The sequence below is a fragment of the Chanodichthys erythropterus genome, chromosome 4, assembly GCF_024489055.1.
Source record: "Chanodichthys erythropterus isolate Z2021 chromosome 4, ASM2448905v1, whole genome shotgun sequence".
NCBI classification, from domain to species: Eukaryota; Metazoa; Chordata; class Actinopteri; order Cypriniformes; family Xenocyprididae; genus Chanodichthys; species Chanodichthys erythropterus.
In genome coordinates, this window is record NC_090224.1 from 5,401,255 (window position 1) to 5,423,770 (window position 22,516).

Consider the following 22,516-nt stretch of genomic DNA (forward strand, 5'->3'; position numbering starts at 1 on the left):
AGAGTTCAGTACATGGAAATGACATACAGTGAGTCTCAAACACCATTGTTTCCTCCTTCTTATATAAATCTCATTTGTTTAAAAGACCTCAGAAGAACAGGCGAATCTCAACATAACACTGACTGTTACGTACCAGTCGGGATCATTAATATATATGCCCCCAATGTTTGCATATGCCAGCCCATGTTCCCAACATTATGAAAGGAATTACACAAAGGCAGCCAGTATTAACGTCTGGATGTGCACAGCTGAATCATCAGACTAGGTAAGCAAGCAAGGACAACAGCGAAAAATGGCAGATGGAGCGATAATAACTGACATGATCCATGATATCATGATATTTTTAGTGATATTTGTAAATTGTCTTTCTAAATGTTTCATTAGCATGTTGCTAATGTACTGTTAAATGTGGTTAAAGTTACCATCGTTTATTACTGTATTCACGGAGACAAGACTGACGTTATTTTCATTTTTAAACACTTGCAGTCTGTATAATGCATAAACACAGCTTCATTCTTTATAAATCTCTCCAACAGTGAAGCATTAGCCGTTAGCCATGGAGCACAGCCTCAAACTCATTCAGAATCAAATGTAAACATCAAAATAAACACTGTACTTACGCGATTAGACATGCTGCATGACGAACACTTTGTAAAGATCCATTTTGAGGGTTATATTAGCTGTTTGAACTTTGTTTATGCACTGTTTAAGGCAAGCGCGAGCTCCGTGGGTGGAGAGCACGAGATTTAAAGGGGCAGCAGCCCTGAATTGGCGCATTTCTAATTATGCCCCAAAATAGGCAGTTAAAAAAATTATTTAAAAAAAATCTATGGGGTATTTTGAGCTGAAACTTCACAGACACATTCAGGGGACACCTTAGACTTATATTACATCTTGTAAAAAAAAAATTTTCAATGGCACCTTTAAAAATGTCCTTAGTCCTCTGAGGTTTATAATGGTTGTGAATGGGGGGGGGCTGCATTTTGAAGTCAAAAGTAATGCATCCATCCATAAAAAAAGTAAGGGGGGTTAATAAAGGCCTTCTGAAGCGAAGCGATGCGTTTTTGTAAGAAAAATATCCATATTTAAAACTTTTTAAAAATTCACATAACTAGCTTCGGTGGACGACTGTACACAGAATGCGTAAGTCGATTTGAAGTAGAAGGGTATTCTTTGACCTGATGCACAACGTAATGACGAAGGCGGAGGTGCAGAGGATAAAGCAAAACAAAACCCCGGTCACAGATTAGTCTAAAAGTCTAAGTCTAAAGCGATAAATTTTAAAGATAAATTTCAGAGGATTTCAATATGAGGAGCTTAAATTTGTTGCACAGCCCTATTTGTTTGAACCACAGGAGGCATCTAAGCTTACAATACTCCTAAATCCTGCGTCATACATCGCGTCAGAGTATTTACTCATTTTATGCATTCTGCATATGGTTGCCCGCTGGAAGCTAATTATTTGAATTTATAAAGTTTTAAATATGCATATTTTTATTACAAAAACATATGTCATATGGATTACTTATTTTTATGGATGGATGCATTATTTTTGACTTCAAAATGCGGCCCCCCATTCACAACAATTATAAACCTTGGAGGAAGGATATTTTTAAATATATCTCTGATTGTGTTCATCTGAAAGAAGATAGTGAGTGAACTATCCCTTCAAGTGTGGGTACACATTTTTGGGGCCACTATATTTAAATCAAGAACACTAAAGTCTGAAGTTTTACATACAAATGAATTATTTTACGTTTATTTTGCCTGTTTATACAGTGAGTCTTTAAAGGGGACCTATTCTTGCAAAATTCCCTTTTGCATGGTGTTTGGACATAAATGTGTATTGGCAGTGTGTGTACACAACCACATTATAGTGATAAAAATCCAACCACTCCTTTTTTAATCCCCATAAATCATAAGCAGTGTCTCAGAACAAGCCATTTCCAGATCCCTGGCAGTGTGACGTCACATTAGCCACAGGCCCCGCCCACGAATGTTGACAGACACTGCCGTTTTAACATTAACACCCTAAGCGAGTTCACAGCGAGTTTACATAGTCCGCCATTGCTGCATTGACGAGAATGTCTCCCGAGCGTTTTAGGTGTTCTGTGGCAACTCTACCGAAATTCGTTTATGTCTGCGTGAATCATTTCACACCGGACTTTGTGAATGAATGTCAATACAAAGGGACAATATAAAACAGAGGTTGTGCTAAAAATGTGTTACTCAAGGATAGATCAGTAAACTGTTCGTGATCCAGCTTACAGCCTCCAGAGTGATACTGGATATGGCAGTAATGAAGGTGAGAGCACTTTATCACAGTTCATCGGAGTTGATTTAAGGATATAAAGTTGACCAATTTATTAAGCACCACCCGAAAATGCATAAAGTTCTTTATATATTTGTTCTTTATATATTCTTTATAATATATTTTATATATAAGTTCTTTATATATTACAACCAACTACTGTTTCTTTGTACTTCGCTGTGTATGTTGATGATAATGCAAGGGAGAGAGAGAGTTTATGGATAATATTTTAATGCACACTTGCACTGTTTTATTAAGCTTTTACAAAGATTTTCTAGAGTGAAAACAGATGCTTCATATTTTGTGTGAAGTACAATAAATGTTATAAAACTCATCTGTAAATTGGCTTGTATTTATATAGTGCATGAAAACAAGAAGACAATATAAGTTATAACTGTAATTGAACTGAACTACTGTTCCATCTCCATGCAGCATGTATTTGCAGTTTCTTACATTATATTGCATCCTGACTGACTCCTGACACCGGAGAATGAGCTCTTGGCGCTCCGCCCTCTTAGGCCAAGCGCAGCAGCTCATTTGCATTTAAAGGGCATACACTGAAACTGCACGTTTTGCTCAACCCCAAAAAGTGGCAATTTTAACATAGTATAAAATATTATCTATAGGTTATTTTGAGCTAATACTTCACATACACACTCTGGGGACATCAGAGACTTATTTCACATCTTGTAAAAGGGGCCATAATAGGTCCCCTTTAAGTCTTACTTTCCATAAACAGTCCATCTTTGCTCTCAGGTCCAATTTAGAAGACCGAAGACCGGGAAATAGCCTATAAATGTACAGAGTTTACTGGTACAAATTCCTCTTGTTGTCAGAGCATCTGTCACTCACAGATCTCAGTCTGTTATGACCTTTTTAGTCTCATTACGGGTGTCTAAATACACACGGCTTCAGACGCCACAAAGCTATCTTATTTGTGTGAGGTTTGGCGAGGCTTCTGCAAACAGCCGATCTCTCGGAGAGATTGAAAATATGGAGCCACATCTATAGAAGGTTCTAGTAACTGCTCTGTGGGGGCAGGAGGAGATGCATACCTTGGCGTTGTCTGGTAAAACAGTAATGTTGGTGTATGTCTAGGGGAATGGGCTGTTCAGGGGCCTATATTTGGATCTTTGTTCTTTGTCGTGACAGCGTTCAAACCACAATCTGAATTCCAGGAGAAGAGAGGACTCAATAAATTGAGTAAAGTCAGTCAGGCGGCCATATGGAATATCACTCAGTGTGATTGGTGAACAGAACAAAATTGCACTGGTTTAGTATTGTTACTGTTGAGACGTTCTCTCTGTTGTAAATCGTACAACGAGACACATAAGACCACAGCGCTTTCCTTGATTTTCTGTTCTAGTCTGAAGAATACCTTAAATATTTACTGACCATCGTGCTATTTCTTCCAAGAACTCACATTTTATCACCATACAAAAAGTTAAAGTGTTTTGACATCAGTGTTTGCCAAGATACATTTTAAGCTACAGTCAAGAGACCCTTTGAAAATAGAAGTTGGCTACATGATACTAACAGTTATTAATGAAAACTAACTACACAGAAGCTATATAAGCAGTTACTGTCTTATTAAGCATAAATATCAAATCATTTAATCAGCCTATTTTTGGCACAAAAACAATTACATAAACAAAATAATTAACAAAAACACTTAACATTCTACTATAAAAACATAAAATGATGCACAGGTCTGTTTTTTAATCTGTTTGTTTAAAACAAATCATCCAAACAAACTGAATCACTAGAATGAATTTGACTTTCCAACAAGAGAGAACCATTTAGGATGAACCGATTGACTAAAATGAATCGGACTGTCCAGCACTTCATGAAGTATTCCAAAGGGGACCGTTTGGATGAATAAATTCACTTTCCAATGCTAGATATATATTCAATGTAGCATTGACTTACTGCAAAAAATGGCTTGTTACTGGAAAAGTTACAACATTTTGAAAACAGCTGAACCACTCATGATGCTGACAAATGTAGTTAAGTTCACAGTGATCTAGTGTCCCTACTTTTAGTGAGTTATTCTCTACACTGCTCAGCAACAGTTTCTAAATACAAACAGATGGTTACTATAGTCCATTAGAAACAAGAGCTTATTGGCCAGTGTTAAGTGTATTGGTTACTGTCAACAAGGCTAGAAAACAAAACAAAACAAACAAACAAAACAAATCTCAGAGAATCCAAGTTTTTCTCAGAGAATCTCAGAATTTTTGTCTTCATTTAGTTGCTGGTAACATTAGACACCTTCAATAGTGAGCTTGTGGCACAGATGAAACTTAACTGGTCTGCACATACCCCAGCTTCCTCTCAGATCAAACCTTTCAACAAATCAACCACTGTTTCCCACCACATTCCATCCTTTACATTTCAAACAAAACAACACTCAATCCTTGATAGCCTTTTCCACAAACTCGCTCAACCCACCCACCCCATCATGCCCCTTTTCTTGTCTCATAAATCAACCAAACCTTTCTGAGGGACCCAATTTCCACATTTTTTGCTCTCAGACTACCCTAAATGATCTAATGAGTGGTGTGGTTTTTTGTTTCGAGACATGTGATGTTGTACGGTGGGCTTGGGCCAGTCTGCACTTTGAATCAGTACAGTCTGACCTAGCCGCACCATTTCAAAGGGCCAAAACTACAGCCCGTAACCACCATTAACTCCATTTGCCGTGTCTGCCACATGTGGTATTTAAACTGAGGCTGAGGGAGGGTCAGTTTGAAGTTTCAAAGTGCGGAACATTCTTTTAACGGCCAGCCAGAAGCCAATTATAGAGGCAGCAGCTTTAGATGAGGTGGCGGATTGAAGGGTAAATAATCTTTCTTAGAGTTTATTTTATGGTTCAGCACTTATTGCTGCTTGAGCTTTTTGATGATGAGGCTTTATACACTGAAATATATGATGCAGCCACTCTAATTTATGTCATTACATTAAACTCTCAGCAGTATAGCTTGATCAAGCAGAAGTGAAGACGAAAACCATGTAATAATCATTAATCCTAATTTATGATGCTTGATTATGTCTTCTGCTGATATTTGCAATATTCAAATCATACAGTCACCCCTCTCTGTTGACAAAAATATGCTTGTCCTCTGAATTATGATTAATACGCTGGAAAATGTTTGTGCAGCAGAGGTGTTAAGTGTGGATTTTATGCCTTCCATATGGCCAATTCCACACAAGCATTTGTGAATCGAGGTGGTTCACATACCGTAAGGCAGGGTGGAAAAATATGGATAATTTTTGGCGTTTCTATCAACACAATGTTAGCATACGTCACTGAGGCCTGAATCTTCAACACATGTGAACCTGTTGAACCTGTAATAGTCACACATAAAATGGGTATATTTTATAAAGTCCCATTAAATATAATTTAAAAAATACTCAACTTACCATCGTATTTGCTGACTGACCACAAGGCATCAACTATGGCATCATCACAAATAGGATGGGAACTCATGATGTAACTAGAGGAGAAGTGAGAGATGCATGGGCGTAAGGAACGTCAGGCAAATCCCATGAGGAATGCTCCACTGAATCCCACAGGAATGTGGCCGCAAAAACCTCTGCTGAACAACAACCAAGCAAATGAGGGCATCCCTCTACCACAACCACCACCTCACCAGCCAGACAGAGGAAACCCTGTGCAGGAAGTGACTTAAAAAACCATAACACAGGATTTCCAACTGCTTCATTTCAAGTGTTTACAAACCCATACAAACAGCATTACGTCTTTTTTCACTGATCCTTGCTTAAAATTCCAAAGCCACAAACCGAGGACATCTACGACCAAATTGGGATTGAAGCACTTGAGTATAGAAGCTGTTTATTTGGTAGTCTTCTTATCCATGGCAAAAGCAGATTTACCAGACAGACAAAATTGAGAAATGAATTGAGAATGTCTTTGAAGTTACAATTCAATTTCTGCATTTGAGGTAGAAAACAGGATGCGGAATTGTAATTAGAATGCAAGTCAATTAAAATGAATTGAAATTCAAAGAAATTCATATAATTGTAAAGGTGTGGTCACAATAGTGATATTTCAGCTAAATTTCTTGGACTAAAAAGGTCCATTGTCAATTGCATAGGTCGAGACTGGCAAACTTACAGTACATGACCAACTTGAACATGAGTGAAATCTGCGTGGGAAATATTTTCACCCTCATGTGAAACTTTGAAAAGCCAAGATTCCTATGACTATAATGACTGGATTTTTTCCACCAAATTTCACAGAGCAATGGTAAATGTTGCTGCACCTTAATTTTTTTCACCTAGAAATACAATATTTGTCAAAATAGATGATAGATAGATAGATAGATAGATAGATAGATAGATAGATAGATAGATAGATAGATAGATAGATAGATAGATAGATAGATAGATAGATAGATAGATAGATAGATAGATAGATAGATAGATAGATAGATAGATAGATAGATAGATCAAAACTTATTAATTTGTGAAGTACTACAGACAGCAGTCATAGCAGGCCTGTTTTCCATCATGTCAGCCTCCTGCTCAATTATCTGATAAATGATCTCTATTCATGTATATTCAAGCATCCTTGTTTGTTCTTTGGGCAAGTCCAATCACTTTTCACCAATCATATTAAACTAGACAAAGAGCCAGTCCAAAAAAAAAAACTTGGTTTGGGTAAAAAAAAAAATACCAATACGATACAGACAGCATATTTTGGTTGAACATTGGTAACCTGAGCGCTCAAATTAACTGGTCTGGGAGCTGTCCAGACAGAATGAAAATGGGATGCTGGAATTGTGCAGCTATGGAAAATTGCTTCTGGCAGCCAGAACATGGCTCCAAAGTATTCAAGCTTTGTTCACGTTTGTCTAGAGAACAATAAACAGCCTCCAAATTATGCGCAGAACACCCACCTGCCTAACCATGACCCTACCCCTCTTGGGAAAGAAAGTAAAATGCAGTCATGTGACCACATACCCCAATGACTTCTGTCAACAGGTTTTCATTTCCCTAATGCCTGGAGTCTTTTCCATTACATCATTAGACAGTGACCTTTGACCTCTCTCAGCAACTGATACATGAATACTGTCTTAGCTCACCAAATTTAGTCCTGTTTGCAGTCCACGTCACTCCCACCAGTTTTAGAATCGGGTCATCATTTACAACCACCTTTTTAAAGTCAGTTATTAAACATTTGCCTTTTTGCCTTTTACGACATCGTCAGCTTTTCCATCATCCTCTTTTAGAGCAGTGTGCCAGCTTGAATAAACTCTATGATGGGGGTTACAGAAATGCTTCTGTTCAAAGACCTGGCAGAAAGTTGTTTCTGAAATATTCTGTTGGTGGTAAAGTTTCAGACCTTCTTCATCCTCCTAGGGAGGTAGTATGCATGACATTAAAGTTTAGCAGAGCTGAAAGTATTTATCTTTGCTTCATTGAGGCAGGAATGTAGCTGCAGGCACTAAAAGAGCTTAGCACAGAGTACAAAGGTAAGAACACGATTTTTACACACACCTGAATTGCGCCACACACAGTTATGTTTATTTAGCCGCCAGACTGTGGGCACGGTCCATCCTGCTTGGCCACAGAAAAACTTGCACGGACTAACACACGCACAACACATTGTTAATGACTGACAGGTAAATTATTTAAAAAAAACTTTTTCGAGTTATCAGCATTTTGTTGTACTCAGCATCATGATGAGCCTAATCTTGTAAAAGCGGGGTGGGTGGGGGGGCAGATTTCAGCTCAGCTGGAATGAGAGGTTGTTGACAGACAGGCACATTACAATCCTCGACACCAGCAACACTGTTTTCAGACCAGAGTAAAAGAGTGTGGACAAGAGAATGAGGTGGGGGGTGGCAACAAGAGAGCCTAGACTAGAGTGAAGATTCCCATATAAGGCAAGTCTTCCTCTGAGACTGTGTGCATGTAGTAACAGTACGTCTGCTGGCAGGGGGATAACATTCCTTCACCTCCCGTTTCTTCTCTGGGAGTTTTTCATTTCCGATTCGCCGGCTGGTAAGAGGCAGTGCTCCCTTTCATAAGAGTGAGGAGGGGAGTCTGGGGATCCTTCTTTTTTTGTTTTAAAAAAAATATAGAAACGCTAAAGTCTAGCCACTTTCCTGCTGCCCTTCTGTCTGCTGTCTGAAGGAGTAAAATAGAATCGTACTGCACCTGCACTGTAAAACACACAGCTGACTAATGTTATTAGCCAGGTGAAAGTATACAATTACAGAAAAACATCAAGATTAAAGCAATCAGTCAGAATCCAGTTGCAGTGTCACAAGAAAACTTATGTAAGACGTGCAAAAAGTACATAATGCAAGTCTAAAAATAGGAATACACCACGCATTATGAATAAATATTTTCAAGATGCCTGTATAGTTGTTTTAAAAGGCTATGACAAGCTATGTCCACTCAGAAATTGAAATATATTAAAAGCTATGTCCACTTAGAAATTAAAATTCTGTCATTATTTACTTTCCTTTAGATATTCTGAAGAATGTTTTAACTATTGTTGCCCATATAATGAATGTCAGTGAGGTTTAAATAAAACAATGTATTCTACTGACTTTCAATGTATGCACAACATTTCCAAATGTCTTCATTTTATAAATAATGACAGAATTTTAATTTATAGATGAACTGTCCTTTAACTGATGCTTATTGGCCACTGAAAATCTAACACCATCATCCTGAACTGTCAATAAATCAGAAAAACATGCACCCATCTATCTCTGAGACAAATTGCTTAAACTACAACCAAGCACTGCAAGGTAATACCAAGACTGCACTTTTATTTTGCTATGTGACAGCCCAGGAATGTAGGATGGCAGCGGGTGCAGGTCCAGTGGAGGGGGAGAGGGGAGTGGAGAGCGGAGGGGGGCAGGAAACTTGGAAAGAATGCCAGGAATGCCCATGTTTATCCAGCGTTCCATTGAGGTGGAGGCAGTCCACCGCAGCGCAGCGTGTATAAAGGTAGCTCAGCTGCTGCTGGAGAATCAGAACACTCCAAGTCCTCCAGAGAGAAGCAACAGTAGCTCATCTCGGCTCTGCCTAAACTTCGTACCGAAGCTAAACTCTAGCTTTCACTCGACAAGATCAGGAGGAACTGGATTCAAAGACTGCGCAACGAGATCGGCTTGATCAAATCTGAAGAGTAGACTGCAGTACACCGGCAAGATATTGAAGGATCACAAAAGAAGATTTTCTTGATACAGATTGTAAAGAAGAGGTCATCATGTTTTCTGGAATGAATCTGATTGCTCTGCTTTGCCTGACTTTCTTAAGATGGGTAAGTCCTTTTAATGCACCATTATGAGAACAAGACATGCATGTGGAGTCTAGAAAATTATGAATTAGGGTGATCAGACTATATCTTTACATTTTTGCCAGTATGAAATTCCTCAAAATGTATATTTCTTGAACAACCCATCAGAGATTTCCTTTAAGGTCAATGTTGAGCAAATGTTCAAACTCTCACTAGAACACTGTGTCTTATTCCTCAGGCAGTGGCTCAGGAGTGCAGTGGACAATGCCTATGCCCTGAAGTTCCACCCCAGTGTTCGCCCGGCGTAAGCCTGGTGCCGGACACCTGTGGGTGTTGCCGAGTGTGTGCCAAGCAACTGGGCGAGCTGTGCACAGAGCGAGATGTTTGCGACCCCCACAAAGGCCTTTACTGTGACTACGGCTCCCCAAGCAACCGTCGTATCGGAGTCTGCACAGGTGAGGATCTTGGCTTTTGACATACAGATGCTGAGTCAATTCTTGTTGAGTTGAGTCCGAGTTGTAAACCACCTTTCATCTGCGTCCCATAGCCAGAGATGGTGCCACTTGCGTGTTTGGTGGGATGGTATACCGCAGCGGAGAGTCCTTCCAGAGCAGTTGTAAATACCAGTGCACGTGTCTGGACGGCGCCGTAGGTTGCGTGCCCCTCTGTGGAATGGACATCAGGCTTCCCAGCCCCGACTGCCCAATGCCCCGCAGGGTGAAAGTGCCAGGGAAATGCTGCGAGGAGTGGGTGTGTGACTCCCCTCACCAGACCACCTTTGTGGGATCAGCTTTGGCAGGTGAGCATTCCTTGATCTTGACTGTCCACTGAGTCAAAACTGACACAGTAATAGTCTCCATTAAGTAGGTTGGAATGAATACCGACGCAATGATGTAATGGCATGAACAGTAGGATGACATCATGCTGAATGATGGAATGTGTTGAGTAACATCTTGTCTTGTTTTGTAGCTTACAGAGAGGAGGAGACATACGGGCCAGATCCCTCCATGATGAGAGAAAACTGCCTAGTTCAAACCACAGAATGGAGCGCATGCTCAAAGACCTGCGGATTGGGAATCTCTACCCGTGTCACCAATGACAACCTTGAGTGCCGTCTGGAGAAGCAGTCCCGCCTCTGCATGGTCCGTCCTTGTGAGTCACACCTGGAGGAGAAAATCAGGGTAAGCAGCAACCAATCACACAGCTTACTCTTGGGCACTGACACATAATGATGATGACGGCATCACAAAACTTGATGGCTAATTTTTCATTCTGTCTTTACAGAAAGGGAAGAAGTGCATCCGCACACCACGTGTCTCCAAACCCATGAAGTTTGAGATTTCTGGCTGCACCACTACCAAGTCTTACCGGCCCAAGTTCTGCGGCGTGTGCACGGACGGTCGCTGCTGCACCCCTCACAGAACCGCTACCTTGCCCATGGAGTTCAAGTGCCCCGACGGCCAAGTCATGAAGAAGCAGATGATGTTTATCAAGACCTGCGCATGCCACTACAACTGCCCCGGTGAGAACGACATCTTTGAGTCCATGTACTACAAGAAAATGGTCGGTGACATGGCGTGAGGAGACGACTGCAACAAGGAGTTCCATGCAGCGACTGTCCACTTGAACTGAACAGATATCCATCTCATATCTCAGCACAAAGTACTTGTTTGTTTTTTATGGTTCGTTGCTTTCATTTTACGTCTTTTTGCGTGTATGTGTTTGTATCTTGTACATGGGCTCTGGATTTATATGCTGTATGTGTATATTCATTTGTCATGGTGGATGTCTGAAGCTAGGGGGTGGGGATTGTAAAATGACCGGGCTCAGTTCGGACGCCCCCTAAAAAACAATACTGCACTATAGTCCGACTCTGTGACGCCCAATGTCACTGATTGGCAGATGACGCCAAGCCCCTCCCCTAAACTGTGGTGGGCAGATTCAGATTCTGAGAGCAAAAATAGTAAGAAACAGATGGCAGCTTTTAACCCCAGAAGCTAATCGCCTCATCAAGCTGAGAGAAGGTGGAAGAAAGAGACAGAAAAAAATGTGCTCTTACGTTTAGTTGAATTTGTTGGCTCAGAGTTTGATTGAGCTGAACTAAGACATGAAGTTAGGCTAAGAACTATGAAGGGTAATATAGCACTGAGTGTTTGACTTCGACTATCTGGCTCCTCCTGCTGGGAGAGAGTCAGTACCCCTGTCAAAAAGACTGGATGAATTGTAGCTTCATTCTTTTTTAATTACAGTATCTATTTTTTGAAAGCTGTAAATAATGTACATATTTTGTACAGCTTAAGTTAATTTAAATTCAAAGCATTTGTCTTTTTTTTTTTCTCTTGCTTCACCATGTTTAATGATGGTTTCATGTGCTGACTTGACTGTTCTTGGTACAGCTTGTCCAATATTTTATTGAGAAGTGTGACCAAAAAGTTACATGTTTTCACTTTGGTAGTTTTAAATAAAATGTTATATTTTTTATATAAATTGCCAACTTTTGAGTCATTTTTACCCTCATATAACTATAGTATACAGATCAACTTCATACAGTACACCTAATGTTAACCACACGAGCAACACAGTGTTTTCACAAAAGTCTCTCATGTTCACACTTACTTCACTGCCATACTGCGGACCACGCAGCTGCATTGTGTGCGGTCCATCAAGCTCAAGACCACACATGTACACATGTACATACACATACATAGATAATGTATAAAGACACTAGTTAATAGACACTCTCATTTGCACTCTCAAAACATAAACATTTACAACTGATATACACTACCGCTCAAAGTTTGGGGTAAGATTTTTTTTAAAGTCTCTTATGCTCACTAATGCAGCAGTTACTTGATCAAAAATATAACAGCAATATGAACACTGTCAAACAATGTTGTCTCTGTTGGCCACGAGTGCTGGATATGCCCCATTGAATATACACATATTTTGTCATTTTCAGAATAATAAATAAATAAACAAACTTAAAAGAAGATATTTTGAAGAATGTCAGTAACTAAGGGCCCTACTGCTTGGTTACCCATTCATCAAAATATCTTTAACCTCTATGTATCTATGTGTTCAGAAGAAGAAATTCATAACTTGAGGGTCAGTAAACGATGACAGAATTGTCATTTTTGGATGAACTATCCCTTTAAGTTAGATCAGATACTGGATTTGATGAAGTTATGTCAAATGAGCGCCATCTGTCGACTGTCTGTGGTAGTGATTTTTTTTTCACATCCATGAAATTAAATATACTCAGTACTTAAAGTTAAGAGCAATTAACATGTATGAGTACTCAAAACTGGATAGTTCTGCTTACTTAAAATTGGGAACATCTTTACTCAAAAAAAATTATGTAACTACCTCAGATCTTTTGAGTTAGCCCCACTTATTCAGGTTTACAAAGTTCTTATACATTTTTAAAAATTTTATTTTTCGTTGTAAAATGTGGATGTGGATTATAATGCCATATGGAACAACTTTTTTTTTTTTTAAATAAGCACTGTTTAACGAGGCTGAGTTGAAAAATATTCTCTAGGCTTGTAATCAAGAATAGGACATCTTTACATTTTTTGTTGCACATTTACAGACAATGCAATTGAGATGTTTAAATTTGCTTTTTGGGATAATATTGACTGAAAACAAAGTTTTAGCTAAATAGTTTTACAGTTCATAAAATCTTTTAAAAAATAATAAAAAATTACATTAATTATACACTGATTTCCCTTATTAAAAAGTAAATAGATTAAGACAAGTCAGCATCATAAATGTATGTGTGTAGATTAGTTTAATAGTGTAATTTATTATAGTACATTCTGGTATATTATACCTTTAGAGCCAAAATAATTTGTAAATTATTGTCCTCCATCTACCTCTGTATTGTCTGGTTCAATGACGTTACTTTTTGTCCAAAGGTCTTAATAATAATAATAAAAACAAAGATATGACATCCAAAGTATGCAAGGAACTAGATCTACTTTATTGAATCCAAAAGGTTTTAATTATATTTTGCTACAAATATTTATATCAAGGTATTTTAAAGATTTTGAAGTGTCAAAAGTTCATTCAGTTTGACTGTCCAAAGTCCAATACAGCCATTTCATTTGTGATTAAAATATCTTAAAATGTAATAAATGTATTTATTGTTTTATTCTGGCATTATAACATCACTGCATCCATCCTCATTCATGGATAAGTTAAATATCTGGTTTACAGATCGTGGATATTATTAATTATATTGTTAACGCTATAAATGCACATACCTGTGATTTCATAAAATAAAATAAATCTACAAATCACCCTGTGTGTACAAAATTTGGTTTGCATACTTCATTTGGCTGTTGAAATGTTGATTACAAGAAGACAATAAACAACATTTTGAAAAAATGTAATTATACATGCTTTATTGTTCATGCAAGACTGAATAAAGCATCAGCACAAAATTACATTATAAAATTATATATAGTATTCTACTGTAGGTGCAATACATCAGCACATATCTACACTACAATTCTACAAAAGATTCAAGCATGCTGTCAGATTGTATGTTTCTCTGTCAATAATCTCTGCTGCTTGGTATTAAACAAAGGAGACATATTTCTGTACAAATCATCTCTGTCTGCCCATACAGCTAGATATGACACTGTTTCATTGAATGTTCTGTATACTGTCTTTGGGGAAACATGAGAGATAAGTGTTGTGCAGCAGATCAAATCACATCAGCTCTGAGATTGAGATTTTTGCGAGAGATTGAGACAGTCCTGATCAGTGCCCTAACTACCGAACTAGTGAGCTGACAGAGACACACCCAGTGTTTAATGCTGATGTGATTGATCACAACTCAGTCGATGTGTTTCTTTTGAAAGCCAAAGGAATGATTAAAAGGAACAGCTCCATAGCATCCTTCTTCAGCTACTCCGAATTGCACTGGTAAAACGATAAAGTCAAACGTTAAGACAGTCATTCTGTTTATTCCATAATTTAAAGAAATATTTTAAAAATATTCAATGAAAAATTTTAATAATAAAATGTGAAAATATGGGCTTGAGGAAAGTATGGAAACTTAACTATTGCACACATAGAGTGAAATGGTAAATAAACATACCATTCTGTGTTCTAACATAGCCAGCAAAATGGATAATGAAGTCTCCATTAAAGTCCAGGTTAAAATCCTCATAGGATGGCTCCTCATTATCATAGAAAACCCATCGATCAAAGAGGTTTAAACCAACAATCATGTGAGTTGAGAAGGATGTCCTTGACATCAGTAAAAACTGGAGTTCATAGGTCCTTAAAAAAAAAAAAAAAAAAATCAATTAAAAAGTTTCAATGGAGGTACAACACAACTTTGGAAATGTACAGTAAAAAATATGAAGCCAGTACATTTGTGATGCAACCTTAAAGGGTTTGTTCACCCATAAATAATGTAATTTATTACTCACCCTCTTGTCGTTCTACACCCGTAAGACCTTTGTTCATCTTCAGAACACAAATTAAGATATTTTTGATGAAATCCAATGGCTCAGAGAGGCCTCTATTGCCAGCAATGCAAATGAACCTCTCAAGATCCAGAAAAGTACTAAAGACATATTTAAAACAGTTCATGTGAGTAGTGGTTCTACCTTAATATAAAGTGACAAGAATACTTTTTGTGCGCAGAAAAAAAAAAAATAATAATAATAATAATAATATTAATAATATTAAAAAAATATATTATATTATATATATATATATACGGGGTTGGGAAGGTTACTTTTAGAATGTATTTCACTACAGATTACAAAATACATGCTTTAAAAAGTAATCTGTAATGTATTTCGTTACATTACTCAAGTTTAGTAACTTAATCTAAATACTTTGGAATACTTTGAAATACTTCACACAAAGGACCGTATTAACTTGATGTTCTGTTTTAAGTTTAAAACCTGTAAATAAAAATGACCTCTACCCACCAGGATTTGGTTTTCCACTAAATTGTATTTTTAACATCAGTTACAAAATATATATCTGCAATTTATTAGACATAACCAATATCTTGATAAACAAATTATGAAAATATTTGTTTCTTTTAACATCACATCCATATATAATTACTAGTGATCTATCATTCCTAAATTCTATTTTTATATTTGTAAAGATGTGCATCAGAGGGATAACAAAACATTAAATAACAACAATAAAATATTGTTAATAATATAGGTTGTTTTATAGGTGTATAGAGTCGAATTGACACAGTGGTTTATACTGTTTTATTAACAAAGTTTGTTTGTAACATTTAGAATGTATATAAAGAAAATGAAATGAAATGATCTACCCAATAATCTCGAGAGAAGGCCTATATTCAAAGCTGACTCCTACAGTTTTTTTGCATCTCTCCACCACCACATTTTACAGGTTTGGAAAAAACATATGATCACTTGTGTGAACTATCCCTAGTATAAATATGTTTATACTAATATTTAACCTTAGTGCACTGATAGCTGCATTAATATTAACTATATAAACAACAAACAGCAAAGGGAAAAAAAAATTAGATTTTTTAAATAATCCTTTATTTATTTATTTATTTTGTTATTATTAGTGATGCACCCATTTTGATTTTTCATGGCCAATAGAAGCAAATTGGCTGCTGTGTTCACACCAAACGCGAATAGAGCGTCTGGCGCGAATGATTTCAATGTTAAGTCAATAGGCTTGTTTGAGATGCGCCTAGCCTCGCCTTAAGTTCAGCCGAGAGTAGGCGGCTGCAGTGAGGGGAGGAGTGAAAAAAAGTGCAGGCAAGATGGACAATTCTCCGTTCTCGGAGTGCATCAGACACCTGCGAGATCAAAGGCGGATATCGCGGGATTCACACTCGTGCGCTGTGTTGCTGATAAACTGGATGTAATTAACGTTCTGTTGCTTTTAAATTAAAATAAACATAATGAACAATACACACAAAGTACTTGATATTTATTTCCATTCGAAGGATGTGTGTATCAATCATTTTTATTTTAATTACAGACATGTTTTTATATATTTTTATAAATATGATAACAATCACATAACCCACAGAGAGATCGCACTCTCAGAGACTTTTGGAATATTCACACATAATTTATACGCATAAAATCATGGTATTAGTGTTTCAAAATCAAACATTTTAAAAGAGATCAATACATCACGGTTGTTTAAACCAATAAGCTTTAAGCTGTGTCGTCATCAAGTCGTTTCCCATCGTGCTTTTGGTCAGCGCAGTCGGTGGAGAGCAACTGCGCTCGACTGCAGAATCCGATGAGGCCGCCTCGCCCTCGCGAGAGGTTTTTAACATACGTCAGCATGACATCAGAGCAAGGCGGACCACCCTCGGACACATTTCTAACCGGCATGCATCTCGCGGTTATCACCGGTGATCGGTTCTGCGCAGAATTTGCTCATCTCAAACAAGCCTAATGTAAAGACGCGTTTACGTGCATCTGGAGGTCTCGCGGTGCAAATAGGCGTTTAGCGCGGCGCGGAAGACGCAAATTGAGCGTTTCGCGCGAATGGTGCTTTTTGTGCATTTACGCGTTTGGCGCGAATTCGCGTCTGATGCCCGAGTTGAAAAATTTTAACTTTAGCGTAAATTCGCGCCGCGTTAACCAATCAGGAGCCTGCTGCTGTGGCGGCAGGCCCGCCCGGAGCATAGACAGTAAAAGAAATGGACACAGCGACCCCGGAACTCAATTGAGACAAGTGAAGCCCATTTTTAGCGATTTTTAGCACTTCCGTTTGCACAGACTCAAACTAAGCTTGATGACGTCAGCAACCTGTCTGACAGATGTAAATCTTCTAGTAGTTGTGCGTGCAAACTGCCATCGTTAATCTTGCAGAGATGGCGAGCTTGAGCGGGGAGTTCTTTGGCGTGAGTGAGCAGGAGTAAGTATTCTGATTAATTATTTTATTTATATATATATATATATATATATATATATATTGTATATTTCTCATATCTGAACTGTCTGCGCGCGCGTTTTTTTAAAACAGACAGAGTCGGAAAATCATCAACAATTGGCTCGTTGGTTAAAAATCCTCAAACAGCAATTAAGTTAATAGTCTATTAAATGAAATAAATGACATAAAAATAAGTTCGGAACATGTAAACAAAGACTTTGGCGCTCCGAACCACTGATTCGAAACAAAAGATTTGTAAAGCTTCAAAGCGGTGTTTTGAAATTGCAATAGAGGCCTCACTGAGGGTGAGTAATTAATGACATAATTTTCATTTTTGGCTGAACTAACCCTTTAAATACAAGCCAATTTATATTTTTCAGAGCAAGCAAGGCCACAATAAAAAGTGCAGTTCCCGCTTTCACACCTGCCCAAACGAACCACACCAAAGGGGGAAACGAACTCTAGTACGATTCAACCGAACTAAATGAGGCAGGTGTGAAAGCACCCTAAAATTGCTAGCCTGCTCATTAGCAGCTAAAGCAGTTGGGCCCAAAGAAAATAGCAAAACAGCTTGACCTTGAAACTTGACCAAATCACTGATAATTGCAATACTTGAGGTGGCAATGGTACTATGTCCAAAAAAATTTTTTACCTGTAATAATCATCTTCAATATGTAGGAGTGGTGCTGTATTCATTCCCCAATGTATGTCCACTAGAATGAGCAAAGGATGCAGATCCTCAAGTCCCAGGGCATGCACATAGCCAAGATGTTGAAATTTGCTGGGGTAGAGAAAATAATAATGTTAAACAATGTGAGTTTGGACATGTCTGGGCCTGTCAACACGGGTATGATGCAATTGACAGGCAACTCCTCACACGTCCCGGAGCCTTGGTTAAAATTGCAATTTTCTCACGATTTACAAAAAGTTGGAAACATTTGGGATATTGTAAGTACTCAAGTGAACAAATTATATAACACTGGACTTGTGGTTTTTGGATATTTTACTGTTAATTTTGGTTTGGAAGACGAACGAAGGTCTTGCAGGTGCGGAGCGACATGAGGGTGAGTAATTAATGACAAGTCCCCCATCCCCAATAATTAAGAAATGGTCAAAACGTACGATAATTTAAATTCTTGCACACTGTTGCTGAGGTTCTTGAAGAATCTCGGAACTTAACAATATTGTATTATGGAACTATCACATTAAGCACCTCTAATGTACTATTGAAATTGATTGAAATTATTTTTTTTTCCCCACTGATATCATTGTATTAGCAACAATTCCCTTCACAGCTTTATCTTAAAAAAAAAAAAAAAATGGTCCCACCAGTGTTCAAGACATGGTTACGGCCTTGCTTAAAAATATATAGATATTCCTCAACTAATTCTAATATTTTTTCTTTCTTTCAAACAATGAAAAGCCACCGAAATACAAATCATATGTACATCCAGACGCTGATTTCATTTCTAGTTTAGAAAGGACAAAGTAGGAAATGCATTTACCTCAGCTTGTCGCTGCTCACTAGAAGGTCATTAAACATGTGTAAATGGTCTTCTGGCTCACTCCAAGCATCTGTTACATACTTGTCTTTTTCAGATGCACCTTTGGTGATGTTGAATTGAGACCAAAATAACCAAGACGCTTTGGCCTCATTATACATTTCAGCTCGTAAAAAGACCATAGGTGCCCTCAGCTTTTCAAAAAAGTTGAAAAGAGATGCAATATAGTCATATTTAATATAGCAATTATATAAGGCAACCAAATATGAGTCAGGGACACACGTGTTAATAAACTTGATTGGGCCAAATTGACCACCAGCTTTTAAACTGAGGGTGTAGATAGAGTCCATGTGCCAATCATTAGGCCTAGAAGAAAAAAAAGAAGGTATTTTAGCATAATGAGGTAAGAATCTTTACTAACAGAAGGATAACTCTTTATAACTCTAACCTTGACAGAATGTTCCTTGTCAATTCTTCAGCTGTGTTAGAAATAAAGCATAAGTTAATATTTAATGTAGTGTTTATTGACTAGTTCAAATACTTGTTTGATGTGACTGGTGTCATTTCATACCTCTTCTCAAGAGTTTGTTGTATTCTTTTGGTAGCCACAAATACAAATCAAAGCTTTAAAAAAGGAGGGACAATGTTTAGAGGCACATTTTGAAAGAATCAAATAAAAGTCTTCAAGATGAATCACTGAGCTAACTTATTTAGGTAGAAATTACATTTGTTTTACACACAAACTTTCCCGTTTAATCAGGAATCGATGCTCTCTGAACGATAAGCATGCTGAACACACATTGTTTAGTAGGCTCTAAGCAAATGTGTAAACTTTCTAAGAATACAGTTCTAGCATAATGATATAGGATATATTATAAGGATCTATTATTACTTTGACTTTTCAGAAATGTAATGTTCATTTACCTCAGTAGCTGGGTTTCCATCGCTTTGCAGAGGTTTGTAAAATGGCAAACCACAGACAAGGAAGTTGCTCTTGAGGATTCCCTTTAATGACGTGGCAGATATGACGCTTGGTATGACGCATACCAGTAACATCACAATAGCCAACAGTTTAGAGTAAAGTTTTACTCTAATAATCTATTTTTTATATTTTCATATTGTGTGTGCTCAGCTGTTCATTGTCCTGTTAGGTCGCTCGGTTGTTAGGTTTTTGTTTCCGTATTGAAGCTATGCAGATTGCAGGAAGCTACAGATATAGACATTTCCTTTGCGCATTACAAGTTCATAGGGGGCCTCAGCTAACCACTCTTAGAGGGCTTGACATAATTCACCAATAAAGTCACAGATTTATTTGTTTTTCATTATGTTTTGCATTTTACAATATATTATAAGCACCTGAAATAATATAATTCATTTTACATTTTGAATTGAGGAACCTCTTTTATCTGTTTTTTAACATCCACCATAATGAGGCATGCCTCACCCACTATCTGGATTGTGTAAATATATACACTCATTAGGCATAACATTATGACCGCCTTCCTAATACTGTGTTGGTCTCCCTTTTGCTGTTAAAACAGCCCTGACCCATCAAGGCATGGACTCCACTAGACCTCTGAAGGTGTGCTGTGGTTTCTGGCACCAAGATGTTAGCAGCAGATCTTTTATGTCCTTTAAGTTGCAGATGGGGCCTCCACGGATCAGACTTGTTTGTTCAGCACATCCCACAGATGTTCGATTGGACTGAGATCTGGGAAATTTGGAGGCCAAGTCAACACCTTAAACCATCCCTGAAACATTTTTGCTTTTTGGCAGGGAGCATTATCCTGCTGAAAAAGGCCACAGCCACCTTGGAATACCGTTTCCATGAAAGGGTGTACATGGTCTGCAACAATGCTTAGGTAGGTAGTATGTGTCAAAGTAACATCCACATAGATGGCAGGACCCAAGATTTCCCAGCAGAACATTGCCCAAATCATCACACTGCCTCTGCCGGCTTGCCTTCTTCCCATAGTGCATCCTGGTGCCATGTGTTCCCCAGGTAAGCGACGCACACACACCCGGCCATCCACGTGATGTAAAATAAATGTTGGTGCTTTTGGTGGTGGATGGGGGTCAGCATAGGCACCCTGACTGGTCTGTGGCTATGCAGCTCCATACGCAACAAACTGCAATGCACTGTGTATTCTGACACCTTTAGAACCAGCCTTCACTCCCCATGTGCATCAATGAGACTTAACCGCCCATAACCCTGTCGCCAGTTCAGCACTGTTCCTTCCTTGGACCACTTTTGATAGATACTGACCACTGCAGACCGGGAACACCCCATAATCAGTGTTATTCACTTCACCTGTCAGTGGTCATAATGTTATGCCTGATCAGTGTACATACTTTTATAGTTTGCCTAAGTTTAAATATACAGTGGTCAAATATAGGCCTAGATGTATAAATACCACTTCTATACATATATATATATTTCACTGTGCCTCAGCTTTCTGTGCCATGATGGATAACCCCTTTAAATCATTTTTGCCTGTATGAAGTAGAGTTCTGCAGTTATCAATACAACAATGTTAAACAAATTGATTCTTATTCTTAGAAACCGAAAGCAGAATTATCAAATAAATTGTGCAAATTAATATGAAAACTATGGGTGTGTAGTAGACTATGAGACAAAATATATAAAATATAAAATATGCAACTACAAAAAAGGTCATTTACATATATTGTAGGCTAATCCATCAACAATCAAATGAAGAGTAACCTATGAATTCTTATTATTTGGATTTTTTCTTTATTTTTATTGTAATGAAATGAATAACAAAGGCTCGGGGCACAATTTTGATTCGAAAACTGACTGAGGATAAACCTTAAATGGTTTGAAAGACACGCTTTAAACAATAAACATCAGGGCTCTCAAGTTTTGAACTGAGTTCAGAGTGAGATTTCAGCGGCGATGGGGGTTTGGGTGGGGACGGGGGTCTGATATGAAAAATGACACATTCTTACAAATAAAAAAATATTTATTTAATTCAGCATTTTTGTGTGTATGTGAGTGAGTGAGTGAGTGTGAGAGATAGATAATGGTAATATAATCATACACATTATATTGTTGTTTTTCCTCAACAATGTGAAACAATATAAACATGGTAACCATATTCCGACTCTAGTTTACCTTATATGTACGTTACGTTCGGCACGATAACTGGCGCGCTCTGCTTTACTAGTGTTTTTCCCGCTCGCTTGAGCCTATAATGCTTTGTTCTTTAGGCCTATATTTTTGTTTACACATATTGTTTAATGTTTCCAAATAAATGAAAACCTTAAGATAAAACACAAACTTGTTGTGTATATTACCTAATCATAAGTTTGTTCAGAAATGGTGACGACAACTTGAATAAAAAATAAAAATAAAAAACGTCTCTCATTTTCTCAAAATAATCGTAATTTAAAGCTGCTGTCCGCGATTTTGGGCCCTCTAGCGGTTAATAAACAGAACTGCACGCGTCTTGCGGATGAACATTCTAGCCGGAGCTACTTTTCTCC

The 22,516-nt window shown here is 37.9% G+C and overlaps 2 protein-coding genes across 2 annotated transcripts; one reads left to right on the forward strand and one right to left on the reverse strand.

Moving 5' to 3' along the window:
- The first annotated feature begins 9,314 nt into the window (after window positions 1–9,314).
- ccn2a (cellular communication network factor 2a) lies at window positions 9,315–13,940 on the forward strand. Its single transcript, XM_067383766.1, has 5 exons — window positions 9,315–9,617; window positions 9,832–10,048; window positions 10,141–10,392; window positions 10,563–10,774; window positions 10,878–13,940. Exons 1-5 carry the CDS (start codon window positions 9,564–9,566, stop codon window positions 11,172–11,174), a joined length of 1,032 nt encoding a protein of 343 aa, XP_067239867.1. The 5' UTR covers window positions 9,315–9,563; the 3' UTR covers window positions 11,175–13,940.
- A 189-nt stretch (window positions 13,941–14,129) lies between these two features.
- Window positions 14,130–19,952, reverse strand: LOC137018366 (uncharacterized). The gene is made up of 7 exons (XM_067382970.1): window positions 19,934–19,952; window positions 19,581–19,633; window positions 19,458–19,488; window positions 19,013–19,375; window positions 18,160–18,288; window positions 14,701–14,885; window positions 14,130–14,522 (listed from the first exon to the last, which is right to left on the reverse strand). Exons 4-7 carry the CDS (start codon window positions 19,357–19,359, stop codon window positions 14,437–14,439), a joined length of 747 nt encoding a protein of 248 aa, XP_067239071.1. The 5' UTR covers window positions 19,360–19,375; window positions 19,458–19,488; window positions 19,581–19,633; window positions 19,934–19,952; the 3' UTR covers window positions 14,130–14,436.
- Window positions 19,953–22,516: the final 2,564 nt, after the last annotated feature.

Bases quoted from the DNA above. Each gene is read 5' to 3' on its own strand.
- ccn2a (XM_067383766.1), top strand. From the start codon at position 9,564: ATGTTTTCTGGAATGAATCTGATTGCTCTGCTTTGCCTGACTTTCTTA. The intron at 9,618-9,831 runs GTAAGTCCTTTT...CTTATTCCTCAG, and splicing joins GCCTGACTTTCTTAAGATGG to GCAGTGGCTCAGGAGTGCAG. The intron at 10,775-10,877 runs GTAAGCAGCAAC...CTGTCTTTACAG, and splicing joins ACCTGGAGGAGAAAATCAGG to AAAGGGAAGAAGTGCATCCG.
- LOC137018366 (XM_067382970.1), bottom strand. From the start codon at position 19,359: ATGGACTCTATCTACACCCTCAGTTTAAAAGCTGGTGGTCAATTTGGC. The intron at 14,886-18,159 runs GTAAAAAATTTT...TTTTTTTTTAAG, and splicing joins ATTGAAGATGATTATTACAG to GACCTATGAACTCCAGTTTT. The intron at 14,523-14,700 runs GTATGTTTATTT...TCGTTTTACCAG, and splicing joins CTATGTTAGAACACAGAATG to TGCAATTCGGAGTAGCTGAA.